This window comes from Diachasmimorpha longicaudata, chromosome 4 (assembly GCF_034640455.1).
Source record: "Diachasmimorpha longicaudata isolate KC_UGA_2023 chromosome 4, iyDiaLong2, whole genome shotgun sequence".
NCBI lineage: Eukaryota > Metazoa > Arthropoda > Insecta > Hymenoptera > Braconidae > Diachasmimorpha > Diachasmimorpha longicaudata.
In genome coordinates this window covers 6,941,992-6,962,055 of record NC_087228.1, presented here as the reverse complement: position 1 = coordinate 6,962,055, position 20,064 = coordinate 6,941,992, and the positions used below count along the sequence as shown (strand labels likewise).

At 38.5% G+C, this 20,064-nt stretch overlaps 3 protein-coding genes across 3 annotated transcripts; all 3 read left to right on the top strand.

Moving 5' to 3' along the window:
- The first annotated feature begins 2,655 nt into the window (after nt 1–2,655).
- Nucleotides 2,656–16,291, top strand: LOC135161310 (CKLF-like MARVEL transmembrane domain-containing protein 8). The gene is made up of 4 exons (XM_064118768.1): nt 2,656–3,074; nt 13,749–13,916; nt 14,079–14,198; nt 14,579–16,291. Exons 1-4 carry the CDS (start codon nt 2,904–2,906, stop codon nt 14,657–14,659), a joined length of 540 nt encoding a protein of 179 aa, XP_063974838.1. The 5' UTR covers nt 2,656–2,903; the 3' UTR covers nt 14,660–16,291.
- Nucleotides 3,111–13,827, top strand: LOC135161296 (dynein axonemal intermediate chain 3-like). The gene is made up of 2 exons (XM_064118742.1): nt 3,111–6,436; nt 8,628–13,827. Exon 2 carries the CDS (start codon nt 10,471–10,473, stop codon nt 13,411–13,413), a length of 2,943 nt encoding a protein of 980 aa, XP_063974812.1. The 5' UTR covers nt 3,111–6,436; nt 8,628–10,470; the 3' UTR covers nt 13,414–13,827.
- A 1,039-nt stretch (nt 16,292–17,330) lies between the features above and the next one.
- LOC135161311 (uncharacterized) lies at nt 17,331–19,950 on the top strand. The gene is made up of 5 exons (XM_064118769.1): nt 17,331–17,488; nt 18,005–18,142; nt 18,727–18,906; nt 19,064–19,186; nt 19,427–19,950. The coding sequence occupies exons 2-5, from the start codon at nt 18,029–18,031 to the stop codon at nt 19,499–19,501; spliced, it is 492 nt and encodes a 163-aa protein (XP_063974839.1). The 5' UTR covers nt 17,331–17,488; nt 18,005–18,028; the 3' UTR covers nt 19,502–19,950.
- The last annotated feature ends 114 nt before the right edge of the window (nt 19,951–20,064 follow it).

Sequence of the window (20,064 nt, the reverse complement as noted above, 5' to 3'; positions counted from 1 at the left end):
AACATTTTGAGCTTAGTACAAAAGGGTATAAACCCTATACAAACCATAGAAGCAGGTTATTTTGCGACAAGACATAACTTGTCGGCTACCCATATACAAATACTTTTGTCGCCGTCGGCTGCCAGAATAGATGGTGGCGCCTCACACTGTCGGGGTCATTACTAACATTTGCGTGGGTCCCCTGACTATTGAGAGCATTGGTCAATCCTCTTTATGAAACCACTGAACAAGTCCCTTGTGACGCCGAGAGCGGCGCTGTGTACCGCCTGGAGACAAAATGGCCGCGCTTGTTTACAGTGCTCCACATAACCTCAATCAAGACAATTTCGCGGGATTTGTTGTGGAAGATCGCTGTGAATGTCATCAGAATAAATTTTCGTAGTTTTATGGGATAATTTATCCCATTGTTGAGTGGAATATGGCAGAAAATAATGTGAATCTTCTGGAGATATTTAGTGAAGGATCCCAGGATCCCTTGCTAGGATGGAGTGAAATGTTATTAAAAGAATACTGTGAATCATGAAAAGTCATCTTCATCATTGGAGAATGATAGATTCAAAGATGAAAAGGAGAAACCTTCCAGCAACCACGAGTCTCTGAAAAAACGACTTCAGAGTCCACGTTGAACTGAGAGAATGGTAATCGCATCAAGAGACAAAAGAAAAAGTTACGAAAGACGAAAAGAAATAGGAAGGTTCACTCCTAGAAGACCAGAAGCAGTTGATCAAGATTTTCCTCCTCGAAATACCAGAGGATTTTATGCGGTCTACGAATTTTGTCGTTCGTTGTCTTCTGGAGCTCCAGTATGAGGTAATTATCTAGAGTCATTGGGATTTATTTACGTCAATTAATGGAGGTTAATACTCAACGTGCAATATTTTTTTATTAATTTCCAGACAATTTCGAGAGATAATGACACAAAAGGATGGCTTTTTGATTGTGGGAGAGATGGAGACGTTATATTTCCAACTTTTATGATTAAAAATCCAGAAAACGTCGAATGCAAAATTGCACCCGCCACTGAGACAATCTTCGGCGCTGTCTCACGGGTGAATGAATTATATTTAGTAACTCCTAGCTTTCGGTCTATTGGAGATATCAACAACCAAGAGAATGTTAATCAACACAACATATGCCACGGCTTTATTAGGAATCATAATAAACATTCTACGTCCAATAAATAGAATATGAATGCACTTTTTCTCACAAAAACAGAAAATAAAGCCTTCATTTATGACAGCGGCTGAAAAACTTCTCCAATTACCCGACAAATTACGAAGATTATGTTGAATTGGTCTTGAGTAAAGAATGAAAGTCCACAAACGGGTCATATTAATATCCCGTATTATGTTCACGCATGAATAAACCCAGTGAAGCGTCTCATTAGGGAGCGCTCGAGTAATATCTTCACATTAATATTAATAGCGCACGTCTGGCTCGTGCGCCTCACAGACAAAATCGTAAACCTCATTTCCATGTATAGGCGAGACAGGAGTAAAATGGGCCTCTGTTGATTTTACTTTATTGAGGGATAGTTTTCTTTTTTGCATACGAATGGAGACGGTAATTGTTCATGTAGAAGATCATCTAATTTGGTCGAGAGATAGGTATTTCATGAAACGTGAAGATAAGATATTTTCAAAAAACCAGAATTATTTATTCTCTTTGCTGTTACCTTGTTGCCAGTGCCCCGACTGGAAAGAAATTTCTCTCTGTATGTCAATGAAATTAGTGGAGAAAGAAAGAACCAAAAAGATTAATAATGAAGAAAGTAACGGTCATATGGCTTCCGCCGAATAGCTCTTGACTGCTCGTTTTATCTTCCATCACCCGAATAAAATTTACCGTTTTTTTTTCTTTTACAAGGTTTTTTCGTTATTTTGAAAAGTGGATCAGAGTTATTAAAGTCATATCATTTGGTAATTAACTATGCGTGATAGAATGAATGGAAAAATCGATTGACTAGACCGTCATTAATGGATAATTTAAGACTGAAATTCACACATTTTGTGTTGTTCTCAAGGTTTTTTCACAAATTTAAAATGAAATTAGGGCATGAACGTATCGTTCATTAATACTGGCTTGAACCCGTTTTTAATACGAATTTCAGTGGCTTTTAATTTTCATTTAATGCTCAATAAGTTAAGCTCAACAGAGTGAAATCCACCGATATTTTTCCATTCCCAAATTTTTCGTGGCCTTAAAAGTGGAATGACATTTATTCATGCGATAATTTCGTCTAAAAAATAATCGAAAAACCTTGTCATATGCAAAACGTGCGTAAAGTTTAAGTCTCTTCCGTAAAATGGATTTTCGAAACGGCTTAGCGTGCGTAAAGTGCTTGGTTTCCTACGGAGTCCGTAAAATTTTCAGGATCCATCGCATGAATTTTCAAGACTGTTTAGCGTGCGTAAAGTGCTTGTTTTCCTACGAAGTGCGTAAACTTTTCGAGGTGCGTAAAGTAAAATTTGCTGATGAAAACGACCAAATTGAATATTAAAAAAAGAGATAAAAAAATTTAAAATATCCAATTTTCCCTCGAAACACTCGAAAACCACAACTGCCTCCCTCCCCACTTTCTTCCACGTGAATTGCCACCGGTCAGGAGGGGCAGTGGATGTGGTGGGAGTATAGCGGCTTCAGGGAATGACGAGGATAATGTTTTTCAGTTGGTGTGGCCGCCTCGCGGGCCGTAGTGAATTAACAGGTGTTTCATACGATTTTAATATCCCGATATCGAGAGAAACTGGTGTTTATTGGCCCCGTTATTCCACTCCGGATGTTTAATAAATCGTCAAACCTTCGGAATTATTTTACATCGTCACCAGGGATTTACTATTGACTGATCGATTGATCGATCGTGATATCGTTATTCTTATAATTGTTGGAATCGTGAGAGTATCATGATGTCAGAGACCGTTGTGACAGTCCAGGATGGTTCCAACAACGCCAACAATCCACGTCAAGGGCCAACAGTCAAGACAGAACCAGGTCAGACGAGTGTCATCGGTGGGATAACGTTAAATATACCTTATTTCAAGTCGATACCGGGTATCGTGAAACTCGTTCAAGTGGTGAGTCCATTATACCTGGGTAGAGGTGGGTGGGGCAAAATGGAGACAGGATATTTGTTGGAAAATCGAAAATGGAAAGAAAAAATCGGTTGACCGAGCTCGTGTGCTCCGTCGAGGAGAAATTCATGAACAATGAAAAAGTTATTAACAATTGCAGAGTATTTTAACGACTGAAGTAAATTTCTAGTGCCCATTTTGCCCCATGGTCTGTTCTATTATGATTTATTCAACAATTTGTTCGTGAATTGATGAAATGCTGGTGAATAGAGGGTTTTGCGCACCTCAATCGCGATCTACCGAGGCTTTGGACTGCAGACGTTGTCGGCAAATGCTCGTATTGGATTCAAGTTTTGTCACGGTCGTGTGTATACTTCCAAGTTTACATATATAGTCCACATAACGATAGTGTTACAGTGGACGATTGCCAAGACATCTTTGACGAGCGCCATTCTACTTTTTGATAGATCGAATGAGCTCGATCGGCAATACCTCGGGATTGGCTGAGTGAATTTTGAAGAGCTTTACTTCATTTTGAAGGTTTTTCGGGGGGTTTATTATGAGGTTTCAGCCGGTACAATGGTAGCGCTGGGTCAAGATATATTTGAGGTTCCAAAAATCTTGTTTTCGTCCCACAGAAGTAGGTTAATACTATGCGTGACGAAACTAGCTGTATCTGGGAAACTAGTGGGTTTATTGAAAAAAGTCATAAATACTTTTTTACAGCCCGTGAAATTCCTCAAAAAGGAAGTCTCTTGGGTTTTCTTGATTAATCCAATCGTGTTCGAGATATTAGAGATTTTCAGCTTTTGACAACTTTTTTTATACGCTGAGTTCTTAGGTTTGATAAACCTCGCGATAGCTTCAAAAGTACTACATTTATCATAAAATATTATAGCATCTTTTTTATAGCTTTTGAAATTCCCCATAAACAAAGTCATTCAACATTTTTCAATTAAACCAACGGTTCAGGAGATAGTAACCATTTTGGGGATAAAAAACCCAGTGAAGTCTTTTTCCGACTCGTGGTTTCTGGACAAATTTAGATCAGCTAATTGACTATTTCATCTCATTTCAGGTTATTAGTGCATAACTGGAAGTTTTATTTACTCGCGTTTATTTTAATATATGAGTCAGTGTCGACTTGATACCTCGCGACATTGACGTGCGACAGAATGGAATTGAAGAATGATTTTTTTAGTTATGTAATGAGGCGCTACATCTACCAGTCACGTATGCAGTTTAAAGCGCTCGTTTTTCGTTGGTAAATATTGCCGCGCAGTAGGCTAAACAGGGCTGTATTTTTGTGTTTTGTCAAATTCTATTGATTCAAAATTTGCGGATATAAGATTTCTAGGGCCCATTGGCCTGTCGAAAGGTACAAAAATATGGCAAAAGGAACAAATAAAATTTTCAAAACGAAAAAAGGAACAACATTTGCGATTACATGTGTACGTTATTTTTGTTTTTTGTTATTTTTTGTTTGATGTCAGTCAAGACAATACTCTCTCGCATCAGCACTTGAATGGTAACGGTATGGGAATCCTCGTCACAGTTCGCATCCTTCATAGATGGATGACCTCGGAATATTTTCCCATGCTGAATCCTTTACGTTTTTTTCTATTTTTTTCAATTGATTTTTTTCGGGACTTTAAATGGATTTTTTCTCGTTATTTGGTCATGTCCATTTTTGCAAAAAACCAAATATACCATCCGTACTCCCGCATTAGCCCAAATTGGTCACCGTCCGCAAATCCAACGATTTTATTTACGGTCTTTAAAAAATTTCCTTCCTACTCCGAGGATTATGTGCAATGAACCTTACGATATCTCGAATACTACTAGGTCTATCGAAAAAAGTCATAAGATCTTTTTCATAGCCCTTGTTATTTCCAACAAAAAAGGTATTGTGTAACTTTTCAATCCACCCAGAAGTTTACGAGATATTATCATAAAACGTCATTTTTTCCCCGTACGAATAATTATCCTCTTCTAAATCTCGTAATATCTCCCAAACTTTCGGTTTAATTGAAAAATATCACAGGACCTTTATCGTAGCCCTCGAAATTTTCCACAGAAAAAGTTCTGAGGCTTTTTTCGATAAAACCAACAGGTGTGAAGATATCAAATATTCAATTTCTGAAGAAAATTAAATTGATTTTTGCTCTACCCTCGACTGTGATTACCATAATATTATTAACAAAAAAAAATGACGGAATCCTCGACGATGAGGGATTGACTTAATAGGTTTTGCTAGGCATGCTTAGGTGCGCTGAGCGATTCATAAGTCTCCCTAACGTTCTTACAATGTCCAGTATTGCGTCAACAGGTATAAAGAAATCTCAACCGGTTTTCCTCGCTCTTTTCTTTCCTCATTTTCTCGACTAGCTTGAATGGCTGGCAGTGCCCTTTTACGCTGAAATTTCTCTAAAAAAATTCTTCTTCGGGCCATCGAGGGCGTCGATATGCGCTTTACACAGCTAGAAATGCTGTGGCCATGGCCCAAGGACACGTTGAATTATTAATGAAATTGTTTCGATACCGTTGTCGACTTTAGTCTGACTACGCTCTGCTCGTTTGAGTATATGAGGACGAGTATGTGGGACGCCACGTTTATGTTTGTGAGGAATAGGCATTTATGGACATCGCGGGAGACTGTGAATCGATGTGGACCTGTTGATGACTAGTTCAATGAATGTATTTCCTTGGGCAACTGTGTGATTCGTACTAGTCTCATTTCAGAGATCGGAAAATTTTATTTGCGACGTTGAAACCGAGACACTATCGTTTTTTACTATTAACCCTATTTTAATAAATATCTCGGAATCTAGAGGCGCTGCCAAATTTTTTTTTATCAATTTAGTATAAAAAGGATTTCGAAAAATATTTGATAACTTCGAAACCGTGGGATTTATTCAAAATCGCTGGATATGCTCACGCTTTTGTAAGTACCTGAATGAGCCCGTAAATTAACGATTTCCAGATTGTTTTTCAGTATCGACATTGCAGGGCATGAAAAAAACTACATGTAGAATTTGTCAAGATACTTAATCTTTCAATAAAACGCACACTCTGAGGTCACCCGCAATGATCGCATCGCCAATTCGATATTTCCCGTCGTTGAAGATAAATCCTCTCCATATTTCGTGATAGTTTCATTAAACCGGAAGTCCAAAACACCTTGAGGATGGAATTCACTTGCTCACCCACGCAGCATCAGTTGGAGCCCACCTAGTTTTATAAATTACGCAATACCAAATATGTGCAAATGTAGGGGACAACCCCGGGGAAGTTGATGTATTGTGTCATCGTGGCGACCATTGCGTGCTGGTATATGCCAGCTAATAATAATAGTGAAACAAGCGGTATGTTTTATAAATTCGCAAGGACGCACAGCAACTTTATTTACAACGATTTAATAAGATGTGGGTAAATGCATAAAACGACTGGCGTTCAACCACTAGTATATCACGATTCGGTGGAGCGATCTATTAAAAAATTTATTTAATGAAGAAGTAATAATAAGTCAGAATTAAAATTCCCATGAACTTTTTAATGAGGGGAAAAGATTTTTTTTTCAATGTTCACTATTTTTTACAGGAAATAATTTGGCTAAATTAAAGTTCATTTTCAATTAAAGTCATTTTGTAGACCAGGAAATGTTTTTTCAAATCGATAAAAAATTATTTAATTACTGTCAGCCAATAGCTAGCTATTTCGTGACCTCATCAGCCACTGATTCTATTTATTCTTTCATCGGAGAGTGACAATTACGTATGACTCAGCAGGCGCTACCATTATACTCTCTTCGCTGCGATACATGTTCAGACTATCGCTAGTTCCATGATAAGTCTGGAATAATACGTGTGAAAATAGCAATACGCGATTTTTTTTTTCTCATTCCCCAGAACCTACAGAGGCGTGGGATAAATTTCACATAAATGTATGAGGAATTCTCCTGAGAATGAGAGTTATATTAGTGATAGTATTGTACAACGAAGAATAGGTGTTGTGGCTGCGAAACGTCAGCTTTTCTGGTGCTTCACGAGGTCATTCTGATGGAAATTAGATTAACGTAATCGTTAAGTGGTGGAGGTTTTGTCACAACCGAAATGCATTTACTTTTTTATTTATATTTCTGGTGATGACATCCCTAATCTTTTATTTATATTTCAGTTTAGTCTATGAATACCGTATTTTCAATAGGTCAATGGAAACGGGGAAATAGGTTTTTTTTTCTTTTTATAAATAAAGAATTGACGTTCGAAGAACTTAATTGAAAAAATCAGAAGAGTTTTACCCAATTGCATTGCATTTACTGTTTGTTATTTGCCTGATTCTATTGGAAATTCCTATAAGTTTTTATTGAATGCATATTTTCCATAAAAGTCTATAGAATTTCTTGGGCTGGAATTGTTAATATGTCTTATGTACATTCCATATATTCCATAAAATAGTTTCTATCAGACCTATGGAATGATAATATACAATGAAATAAATAAAATATCGAACTTACAATCGATTATGAATAGAAATGAAATACGACTTTTGTTGAACTCGCCAGATCTTTCTACAAAAAATACAATTTGTTTTGTTAATTCAGATGATTATTCGTGGTTTATTATCTTCATCGCCATATAATAACCTCGCCCTCATTATGCACTCAGTGTGGTTTTTCCCGCTGAAGATGGCCGGTGTTTACTCATGGTGTTGGGCCATTTCCTGGCGGACTTCCAACGTAAACCAAAGGGGATTGGTTGCCAATAGATTCTTCACTTCCTGTGTAACTTTTGATTCTCAGATCCCAATGCACCTTGTTATGGATCGAGACTTGTACATCGGTGATTCTCTTGTCTGAGCTATTTTGGGAATAAGTCGGGGGATTTTGAACTCAAACAACACGAGGTTGTGAAATTCACCGCTTATCGGGAGATAATTCAAAGTCAGATAAAATATTGGAGAATTATTTTGGATTTTTTCACAAATACTGAATGAGATGGAGGTCATTCTTAGGCTCATGTTGACCGATTTCTTCATTTTTCGAAACTCTTCAAAATCGAAACTTTAATTTTTATAAGAATTCTTTTCACTTAACTATTTATTGAATATTAAAAGTTTTAGTAGATCGAGCAGGAGGAAAATATTTCTCTTGTTGAATTTCCTGGATGAACAAGGGATTACACAACAGCTTTGATGTAAAGTTGAATTCAAGTTCGCAACATTAGAAATTCAATGCAGTTGTGACGTAAATTTAAAAAATTCTAACGTATAATCCAACTGATTCTATACGTCTTTCTTGGGAATTATGTGATTATTCTATCTCTCTCGCAATTCATCGATAGAAACTTGGAATCCTTGACTGGGTAAACCAAAAACCGAATGAAATTAAATTTTAAAAAGTAATAAAATTGAATTTTCAGCAAAGAATTCCTGTGGATTCCCATTTATTTTTTTTTGGAGGAGTGCCGCAGTTCAACTTCATGGTTTTTCGTCCTAAAAATCCCAATCCTCTTCCACATTACGACAGAATTTAACATAATTTGTCTATCCACACAGAAGTCGCATAAAAATCAGTGTCGAATTTCATTCTCATGGTGTTGGTGTCACCTTTGGCTCTGGAGGAGGAAGGAAGCCTCAAGAACCGCACCCTGTATACATTTTGAGGAGTTGTATGCGCCAGGGAGCTCAGGCCATGAACGACCAACCCGTTTGTCTGTCTACTTTCTGGGTTTCCTCACTCGATCGCGCCTATACTCGGTTATAGTGGATGCTACCCGGACAGTTACCGAGCCGTGACTGCATTTGGGTCATTGGTGAGGCATGTGTACGTTCATTGAACCGTGTTCAACTGTATAGCTACCGGCTATCGGTTCTCCTAGTACATCGTGACTAATTTAAACGCACAGACTGGTAAAAATCTTCACGTGACACCTGGTGCTTAACGCACCAAGAAAACTTGTGAATTCGATAGAAAATTCTACTGAATTCCCATCAAATCTCTATTAAAAATTCCCTCAATTTTTTTATTCCTATTAAATATGTATTAAAGACTCATTTAGGTCTTGAATTTCTAGAGAAACTTTTGTTAGTTTTTTTTCAATGGATTAGCTGTACTCCAGCTATGCTATGGGTTAAAAATGTGCAATAGAAATTATTTTTTAGAGAAGAAGTGCAAAATTCAATTTTTCGACTCTCTCTGCGTATCTTTTCACATTCTCCTGTGGATCGGGCGTTGGTTGCGAATATCCACTTCACCGTTCCCCAGTCGCACACAATTTCGATGTGATAAGCCATCCATATCACCGGAAATATGATTATGAGCCTATTTCTGCGCATAACACCACTCAACTCCTATTCCAGCGAAGAAAAATCTTCAAACTGTAAAATATTTAATCATCGATATGTCCGGACTTCGATTGGGTCGAGGCACGCATTATTTTTAAACTGTCAAAAAATTCTTGACATTGAAAACAAAATCACCAGGATTCACTCCGCCAATTTTGAGTTACTCGCGTTTAAATGTAATCGAATTTCCAAGATCGTTTGTGGCATTCGGTGAGTTAATTTTTGTTTTACGCAACAGAAAGGCATAAATAATCTCAGCGTTTTCCTGCTCGTACTATGACCTCCAGGACAACTCGCCTAGAATTTAATCATCGATAACCCAACCCAACGACTGGTATTGCGTTCTCCTAACGATTTCTCGCAGTGCGACGTCTTTATTGTGAAGAGGCATTAAGTGGACGCGAACTCGTTCCTCTCTCTATTTTTAGCGGTAATTCCTCGAATGAAAATTTGCCGTTAGACAACCACCGCTGAATGATATTCATCAACACCCGATTGTCTCCTTGCACCAGCAATCGTTATTCCAAGCAGTCACAATTGCATGCGAAATGAAAAACCCTTATTACTCTATTTTGCTGTGGTAAGATAGTTTATACAACTCCAACGTCATTCTACAACAAGTGAAAGTGAAAAATATCGGGTTCGCTGATTGTGCTTTCCACATCGCACCCGGTTATAATATTATCGGTCCGATGGAAAAGTTGAGTAAACGATAGAACAGGAGAATTCAATGAATTCCTTCCAGATATTTGTAAATTGAAAAGAAATGCTGGTAAAATCATTCAACTTTAACGTTAGAAATAAAAACTGGGTACATTCACATGATTTTTCGTTACACATAATGTTCTAGAACATAAAATTGAATCAACAATTAAAACAAGTAAAATAGATAAATTAAAATACAAAGGAGGAACATTGAGATAAATTTTCATGTCATCTAGATATTTATCTAGGCAATAATCCTCATAGAGACGACGAGGGATACGTTTAATCGATAAGCGTTGTACACACCTCGAGTTCGTCATCACTTAGTCTTTGCGTTTGACCAGAAGAAATGCCGACGAATAGTCCGGATTGGCCGTCCAGTTGGTCCCCCCCGTCCAAAAATATCGCGAACCTCGTCGCCATCGAGTTGCCCCACGCGAAACAACTCGAATTAAATTGCGCCAGTAACGAATCCGTCTTCCTGGAATATCCCTGGGCATATGTGCCGCGGGAAGTTCTGTTAAAAATCTCCCAAGAAGCAGACTCCACCCTGGAGTCCCACAGGGCCCAGATCGAGGCATACAAACCGCAAATGCTTTTGCTCGGTTACGCCTCCAGCGAGCTCTGCTCCACGCAGTACGTCCTCTGCTTGACGGAGGAGGTCCGCGACGAGATGGTGAATCGAAATCGTCAGATAACACGAACCATCCACGATCGAGTCTCCAAGATGATGAGGAAAGCGCCCCTCAAGTGTCCAGGCATCTTCGAGGACAACTTAGACCACGACGACACCTTCTTCAGAAGCACAAGATCCCTCTTCGAGATCGAGATCAGCCGCAAGTCGCTAGCCTCCAAGGACTCTCCAAACTTGTCAGACAGACCCAGTGAGTCCACCAGAGACGGCTATTTGGATATCCTCCTGCCCTCCACCTCGCGATTCTCAAACGTCCGGATGAAGCTGGTGACGAAATCCCTGCAGACGAACCTTCCACCGGCTACGACAGGCGTGCAAACCTACCTAGGCTATCCGAAGACCAAGTGGACTCAATACGACGACGCATCGTCACCCGGAGAAAGCAAGAAGCCAGAGGTTGAGAAATCCCGAGAGGAAAGTAGTCTAACAGGTCACTCGGAGGTCATAACTTCGACGGAGGAGAAGACGACACACCAAATGCCGAGTGTTAATGAGACTCTGGAGAAGCAGGCCGAGTCCTTGAACCTCTTCTTCGAAGCGAGTCTTCCGGATATCACAGACTGTATCAGATATAACTCGGAAATAAACATGCACTCCGATGACATCGAGAGCCTTGCCAACTGCGACGGCGGTCCGGAAGCATCAAGAGTGATTGATTATAATCTGCACGAGAGCTGTTCTCTAGTGGATTTCAGGGCCACCAGGGCCAGGGTCATTTCCGACGTCGCTTGGCACCCAAGTCGTCCAGATTACGTCGCTATATGTTACGCTAAAGCCGACAGCTGCGGTGACGATTTTTCGTGTATCTTCACCGACCAAATGGACATCGCAGCGGTGTTGTGGTCATTGACAGACCCGTTGAAGCCCAAGATGTTCCTGGGGGACTGTAAGGATGTAAACGTGATGAGTTTCTGTCCATCTAAGGACTCCGTTCTCGTTGGAGGATCAACAAGCGGACAAATCGTTATGTGGGAGTTGGGTAACATCGACAGCATCACTGAAAGATCAACAAGGGGCTGCCACCGAGTGGATTCATGTGCCTCGTCAGACCCGGGAGATTCTCATCTGCTCCCCATCAGGGCCATTCACTGGCTGCCGACTTGCTGTCGACTCGAGCCCAATGGAAAGATGAACAAGATTCCGGATAACATGAGTATGCAATTCATGACGACTTCCGAGGATGGTACAATCGCCTTCTGGGATCTTCTTTGGCAGCCGAACATGGCGACGACTGCCAAGAATCTGCTGAATATCGTGGCAGCTAAGATGTCGTTGACCGAAGGCTTGGAGAGATTGGACAACATCTTCCGTCCGCACTATCGATTGCATATTGTTCCAGCTAAGGAGACATCCAGCCTCACGGTTTTAGATCTTTCTCCTGCATCTCCGGAGAGTTACGACAGCATTCAGGCTGATACGATTGATCCAGACGCCAATGAGGCGTCCAGGAGATTGTGGGTCAGCACACCTCAGGGGGAACTCCTCTTATGTACCTGGAGGGGGCAGGAATTTGAGGACATCTGTCACGAAAATGTTGATATCACTGATAGATCCGTCTTGATTCATGACGGTCCGCTCGTTAAGATTGTACGATCTCATCACATTAGTGATGTTCTGCTGACAATCGGGGGAAGTGTCTTTGCCATCTGGAAGGACGACTACCTCAGAAGACCCCTCATCTGGAGAAAAGGTAATTGCTTGTACACCAGCTGCTGCTGGTGTGACAAGCCCGGGGTCTTCTGTGTAGCTAGAAATGACGGTGACCTTGAAACATGGGACATATGCCGGAAGACTGGTGAACCGGTCCACGTACAGACTATTTCTGGAAAGTTGATAACGGGACTGCACAGGGGCTCTTTTGATTCGCGGTTTATCGGTGTTTGCGATTACAGCGGTGCTTTTAGAATATTCAAGGAAGTGTGCGACGCCGAGTCCAGTGGATCTGAGAGAATTGAATGGCTGAGGAAGTTTGTTGATCGTGAAGTGGAGAGGAGTGAGGAGTTTTATGGCTGGCAGGACGATTATCTCGAAAATAATGAGGTGGCTGTGATGAGGAGGGAGGCTAGGGCCGCTGAGGAGGCGAGGCGACGCCATGAAGAAGCCAGAGAAAAGTTTATGAAGGATCAGGAGGCGATGATCAGACTCAAAGCCGAACGTCGAGCCCTCAAAATCCCTAAATCCAAGGATACTATTCTGAGGCTGGAGAATATCGAAAGAATGAAGACTGTTTTGTTGCAGAAGAAGGGTTTTGACCCTTGTAAGCTCGATGACGCGAGGTCCCCGATGGTTCAACAACAGGAAGAGAAGATGATGAGGATGATTAAGGTGCAGGAAAAAGTTGCTCATAGAGACAGTTATTTCACGCAAGCGTTGGCGGTTGAATTTCCGGATGCTTGTGCGGACGCCCACGAGGGAGAAAATGTCAAGACTTGTGATGGGCTCGGGAACGTGATGAGAGTTTTGAACGATGAAGATGAATATGGACGGGTGAGGGGGGAAGCGATGGAGGTTCTTAAGAAGAATCCGACGATTCCTGGGTTTGATTGGAATGTCGTGATGAGGGACAGCCAGCGGAGGAAGGGCTCTCTGAAGAAGTAATTAGCGGTACATGGAGAGGAATAATCGTTAACAATTATCCTATGGTTCTGTGAAACTTTGTCATGAGTCATCCCCATGTCATTACTGCCCGAAATCTAGCAAAAATTAATCTATGATAAGCAGATTTTATTCTAGGTCAGGGAAACCTTGTTCTGCTAAGAATAACAACTTCTGTGCCCGTAGAGTAAAAATTACTGTAGGGTAAAATTGATCAAAAGTACATGTTTTTCTCAGACAAATGGATTCCCAGAAAAAAATTTTCTCATCGTATTTTCTGATTCATTATATTGTTTAAGTTGTGGAATTATCGTCAATTTTATTGTTTGTGGTTTCAGGTCCTAGGAATTATTTGCATGGCGTGTGCCTCACCGTCTTGGAATGGCGCAGCAAGTTGGTTTTTATTCGTAGCAATAACGTCTTTCATTGCTACTCTACTCTGGTGCTTCATTTATCTACTGGGTATTCGTGAAGCTCTGAAACTACCCATCAACTGGCTGCTAACAGTAATGCATTTTTACTCAATCAATAGTCAATTAATTCAATGGAGAAACATCCGAGTGAATTGAACCACCCTGATTCAATTCTCTTGTGTGTAATATTGCTTGTAAAACTGTTTTTCATACGATGAAACAATCCGACTAAAGATATTAATTCAATATTTTCAGGAATTATACAATACTGGTGTCATTGTAATTCTCTACACAATTGCATTCATTGTTCAACTTGCTGTCTGGGGGGGATATACATATCATTGGCCAGCTAGATCAGCGAATATTGCAGCTGGTGTAAGTACTATTGCAAGTCACTATAAAATATTACGAGTTAATTTTTTTCTCGTTACTTTTTTAGAGCAAGACTCCGTAGAACTCCACGTTCCCATTGAACTTTTTAAAGTAGAAATGCATCGATATAAATTTGATAACAAAAAATTCCCCTGATTTTTCAATCTCTCGTCAATAAAAAAAATTATTTAAAGAAATCTCCTAACTTCTTTCATTAATGAGTTTTCTTACTATTTGGACGAATTCTCTTGAGTATTATTATGTAGGTTTGCTTTCCCTTTTTAAATAAAAGTAATAAACTATTTTCTTCGTAGATATGATAACAAAAAATGAAAACAAATGGAACAAGACGTGATAAACAATTCAATGTTTATGATTTCCAGGTGTTTGGAGTTTTCAATACATTAGCGTATGCTGCTGGTACATATTTCCTCTACTACGAGTTCAAGAGTGGTTCACAGTGAGAATGCAACTGGAGTACCTGAGAGTTGCGTCAGCACCCAATCACACAGGATTTAACCTGCCGTCTTCGAGCAGGCCATATTGGCCAAAAAAAATCTTTATTTTTCACGACTCGTATCTCCTTATATATATTTATATACATTTATTAAACTAGACCTATTCATGTAAGATTAATTGACATTTCTGTATTCATACTGAAATAGGGAACTTGCCTCCAGCCCAATATTCCAATATTTTCAGATTTATGGAACCCTTACAGTCTATCAACTACTGCAGCGTTAAAAGTTGTTCGAAAAGTCGTTGGGGTGTTTTGCAATAAATTATTAAAAATATATAAATTTCAAACACTTATTTGGGGATCTTGACGTCAACTGACCGGAACTAAACCCCTCTCCAAGGGCCGCAGGTTTGAGCAAAACCAATGGAGACGATTACATGTGCAACAATTATTCAAAGGGGATAAAAACATATATTCGTATGAGTTGACATCACAGGGGTCTTTAGGACATTTGAAAAATTAAAGTTTGAGAGGCGAATAACTAATTATTGGATAATATTTAAATTGTTTGTGCCCCGTATGTGGCTTTTGCAGAGTATAAATGTGAATAAAAAAGAATTTTCAAAACATGCAAGTTCCTTATTTCACGCAAATGTTTTCTCAATTTAAGTTTCTGCGATGAAAACATAATTATCGGGTCTCGAAATGTATTGAGCTATCGTTAATCCTTCGGTGAAATGGAGTACAAATATGTCTCATGTATTTTGATAACATGAAATAATATATGAAATTTAAATTTCTTGTTCTATGCTTCGGTAATTTATGTCACGAGATCATTGAAAATTCTATCACTATCTTCCCCAGGAATCATGCGAAGGTGCCCCAGCGAATCATAGTAGATACGTATATTTTCTCATGTATATAAAATTCTATTATACACAATGTATTTCTTACTAATATATACTGTGGAATTCCTGCCGATATGGAGAATTATATTGTATGTAATTACATCGTAATTGCGTCGCATGAAATAACTGAGAATTTGACAAAATTCTTTAAAGTTTTGAATCATTCTCGTCGCCTCCGACGAAAATCACGATCTGCAGGAGCTATAACGAATTTTGAATGCCTAATAATGCTACTTAACATTGGTACAAATTATAATTAATATATCAACCCATGTATATCGAAATGTAGAATCAAATAACTATGAAATTGTCACAGCGAAGTCGAGAGTACTTCATTACCGAAGTACATCTGTATTTTAACCCGAAAGAGAAATATATTTACACAAATGAACATCGACAACTGCATTTATCCAATTGTTGTAGGGACTTTCTATTTGTAAAGAGCAAGTTGAGAAGCCTGAAATACTATGTACGATGAAAAAGTAGTTAGTAAGTCACGCCCAAATGGAGAAACAGACGTCCTCATTGATCCTGAACGTTTTTAAGTGCAAAAAGTACGAAAAATTAACGAGAGAATATTTTTCCCTTTGGGCGTTGTTGCAGATTCGGCAGTTTTTCGTTTCATTCTCTTCATTTATTTTGTAATCCGGATATTTTTTGAAATTTTAATCACTTGTATCAGGCCATAGATCAATAAAGTTTAATGTTGAATATTTTTGCACACCATATGAACAAACTATTTTGAATGCTGAGTGAATATTTAAAAAATTCAATCCTTCTACGGAGAGAAAGTTTCAATAGCAGTTACTCAAGAGCTTTGGTAATTCTGATGTCCAAAAAGTCTGGTAAAATGTACCAAACAGTTTTGAATTTTTTTATAACGTGCGGAAGAAAAATTTTGGGCCCATTGCGGTGTCAGGATTAATATTCATTTAGGTCCGGTTTTTAATTAAGCTACGAAGCCAATATCAAGTCGGAAAATATTTAGAGTTATCGACATGTTGATAAGATTGATAACAGACACGTCACCCCCCAAGAATTGTGTTGAGATCATGCCGAAGTGCAAAGTATACATTTTTATTTCGATTTTGTAGCAGTCGCCACGTAATTTTAGCCATGACGTGATTTTCTACTCTAGTATTGACGTTTCCCTCTGTTTCCCACATTTCAGAAACTCAGCATTAAAGAATAGATGAAAATAAAACGTATTCAGTCCCTAATGATTTCCATCTTCCGAACCAGCTCATTTTCTGTGTTTGCCTACCAAAATTTTTGAAATAATTCCGCCCTTCTCTGAGGAAATAAAAAATTCCAAATAACTTTTCCCTAACAATTTTAATTTTCGATTTTCACCAACGTGAAAGACATTTCCCGGTACATTTTATGACGCCAAAAATCAGCATTAGAAACCGATAAAAATAAAACGATTCAATTCTCGAAAATTTTATTTAAATAAAATTTCCAAAGTTAAAGTCCTTGTTGACTAATCCCATAATTTTTCACGTGTGAAATGCTCAATTCGACCCCGCCCTATTGATTTTCCCTCCCGACCCCGTGAAAGTGAAATTCCCCAGTAAATTTTCTCCTCATAAACTTTGTATTTTGATTAGTTCAACGGACGAAAAAAAATTCAGTTGATTTCCAACAAAAAAAATTTAAAACCTCTCCACAACAATTTAAACTTTTCAATCCAAAAACATCAGTCCACAACTTCTGCGTCTGAAATTTTCCGACCTTGAGCAGTCCAGGGGTAGGGAGTATCGTGTGTATCCTATCCTTTTCTCAATGTGTTGGCTACAAGTCGCGGTGTGTGATATCACCGATGACGTCCACCCGCGGAATGGCGACGCGAGTCATAAGGTAAACACGCACCTCCAGTCGATCGTGGCCACCCGACGGACAACAATCTATATCTAGGTGATAAGGTAAGTTCTGTGCGCTCATTTATTCTCGTCCCTTTAAATACGTGAACATCAGTTGACAGGTGTCATCCACTAATTCTATAGACTATTTCCAATTGAATTTCATTCACTGAATGTGTGTCAACTTTTTTCCCTTTCTCGTATTACGAAATCGCAATTTATAAATAGACATTCCGTTTTGTTATGAAAAAAATGAATGTATATCTAGCTTCTACATTCAACATAAATGATAATTATTTAATAAACATTTTAATTTATGAAATGATGAGAAAAGTTATAAAAATTAGATCTCCATTGAATAACTTATGTTTTTTTTTAATGATATTCGTCAATGCATAGTATCAACGCTATTTTCATATTGTAATATATCAGCGTATGTGTGCGTCATTTCTGTATGTGGAACGACCCACGAAAACACGGCCTTGTCCCGCTTTCACGATTCCTAAGGGAACTGAAGACGATGGGAGATTAGGAAAAAACACAGAAAGGACTTTTTTCAACTTTCATTTCGATTTTTAGGGAGCGCAGAACAATTACATCGTAATGTCGCACACTGTGACTGTGAGGACCGCAACGGTCACCACCAGCACCTCCAGCATCCTCATCAACACGGGATTCATGAAGACTTATCGAGGAATTCTCAAAGTTCTCGAGTTTGTCAGTATTTTGATTTCCTTCTACTTCGCATTAAATATTCTCGGAGAGAAATAATCGATATAAATTACGCTCACCGATTGAGTAATCGAATCGAAAAGTTTGGGTGACGGTGATAGTGATTTTTCGCAGGCGATTCAAATATAAAAATTGCTCCGGATAATTAAATTTCAGTCTGATACTAACGGAAATGATACGCAATTTTTATTAAAAATTTCTCTCTGTTCAATTGGGGCCTCCGCTTTTATTTTTTATGAGACAAACTAACATTATTTTGCAGTCGTTGTCCCTTTAATTTTGCAATATTTATTGTAGTATTGATGAATGAATATTAGAAGGTGTGCATCAGTGGATAAAAAATAGGTCGACGATCTAAATAAACTGAATCATGAAATGTAGATTCTATAAACGATAATAAATACAGAGCACGAAAATAGACAAATGGGGAGAGAAATAGGGGATGAAAAACGATGTCGATCATGTCGGACTCTACAACAATCGATAATGTAGTCTTCGTCAATCGCATGTGTATGATTTGCTAGTACAAAACAGTGGAATTTGAGTGACGGATAAAATAATTGTTTTAGATACTGGGAATCATCTGCGCCGGAATCATGGGATATTTATTCGATTACAGCGTTGCTATATCACCCGGGAGTTTGTTCTTCTTCCTCATGGTGACAACTTTCATGATCGGAACTTTCATTCTGGTCATGAGCGCATTGTTTTCGCTATCTTCTGAAGCGATGATCTCCAAAACTCTTTATGTGAGTGAATTATTGTCTTCAAAAAATTTAAGTTCTGTTATTTATACTTCGATTGCCTCCAGAGTCAATCTGCTGAAATGGCTGACGAACTTTGAGTTATGAAGCCTCAATCGAACGGTCTTATTACTGTCTAATTAGTGATATTTCTGATTATCAGGAGGTATTGTACCACGCTATTGCATTTGGTTTGTTGCTCGCCGCATCGATAAACTATATGATGTTGGTAAACGATGAAAGACGAGGGGTTACGAGAAATTATAATCTTCATGTAGCTGCCGGGGTAAGTGTCATCCCACCAAATACACGAAGAGAAAAATTCAGTAGAAATTACCCACCTGTTTCATAATCATGTTTTGTTTCGGGAAAAATTCGAGAGAAATTACTCGAGAGTTGATTCATTTTTCTCCATCGGCTTAATAATTTAGCAGTTAGTAAATTGTAATTTACAATAAATTGCTAATTTCTACTGGATTGTGAATTTAAGATTTTTTAATCCAACAATATTTTTCTCGTTTTGCAGAGTATGGGATTAGTGAATACCGTACTATACCTTCTCAGTACGATATTCGGAATTCGATCGTACAGAGGGCTGTAAAGTGTTCAAGCTTCTTCACGATTGACGGAAGTTGCGTAAAGCCAGGAGATTCTCATTCTCTGCAGATGTCGGATGTAATCGCAGAATTTTGCAATTATTTTTGGAGCAAATATACACTTGAGCATCGATATGTACAGGAAGCTCACGAAGTCTGACTGTTGAAAACACTATACGCTTAAACCAAACCGCCAATTCTAACTCGGTTGTATTTTTTCAAATCTAGTTCACACATAGATTGCACTCTATTATTTACGAGATTTTTTGACTAATGATTGTGATTCATTTTTCTTGAGAAAAATGAAGGCGCCTCGCAGCTGACCATTGAAGCTGACGAATTTGTAACAAATTTACAGTTTATACGATTTATAATTTACGATGTGTGTTGAATGCCTTTAAATATTTATACTGAATGTCCTAAATAATTGAATAAACTATTGTACGTGATGAAAGATTCCCTGGTCTTTTAAGTAAAATTTTAATAGAACTTTCTAACAAATTCGCAGAGCGCTCCAATTAAATTCCTTTCCAAGCTCAAGTCATTAATTATTTATTAATTCTTATGG

What these genes read in the sequence shown, in the direction of transcription:
- LOC135161311 (XM_064118769.1), top strand. Translation starts at nt 18,029, where the DNA reads ATGTCGCACACTGTGACTGTGAGGACCGCAACGGTCACCACCAGCACC. An exon ending in TTCTCAAAGTTCTCGAGTTT is followed by an intron (nt 18,143 to 18,726) that starts GTCAGTATTTTG and finishes TAATTGTTTTAG; the next exon opens with ATACTGGGAATCATCTGCGC. An exon ending in TGATCTCCAAAACTCTTTAT is followed by an intron (nt 18,907 to 19,063) that starts GTGAGTGAATTA and finishes TCTGATTATCAG; the next exon opens with GAGGTATTGTACCACGCTAT.
- LOC135161296 (XM_064118742.1), top strand. Translation starts at nt 10,471, where the DNA reads ATGCCGACGAATAGTCCGGATTGGCCGTCCAGTTGGTCCCCCCCGTCC.
- LOC135161310 (XM_064118768.1), top strand. Translation starts at nt 2,904, where the DNA reads ATGATGTCAGAGACCGTTGTGACAGTCCAGGATGGTTCCAACAACGCC. An exon ending in TCGTGAAACTCGTTCAAGTG is followed by an intron (nt 3,075 to 13,748) that starts GTGAGTCCATTA and finishes TTGTGGTTTCAG; the next exon opens with GTCCTAGGAATTATTTGCAT. An exon ending in CAGCGAATATTGCAGCTGGT is followed by an intron (nt 14,199 to 14,578) that starts GTAAGTACTATT and finishes TATGATTTCCAG; the next exon opens with GTGTTTGGAGTTTTCAATAC.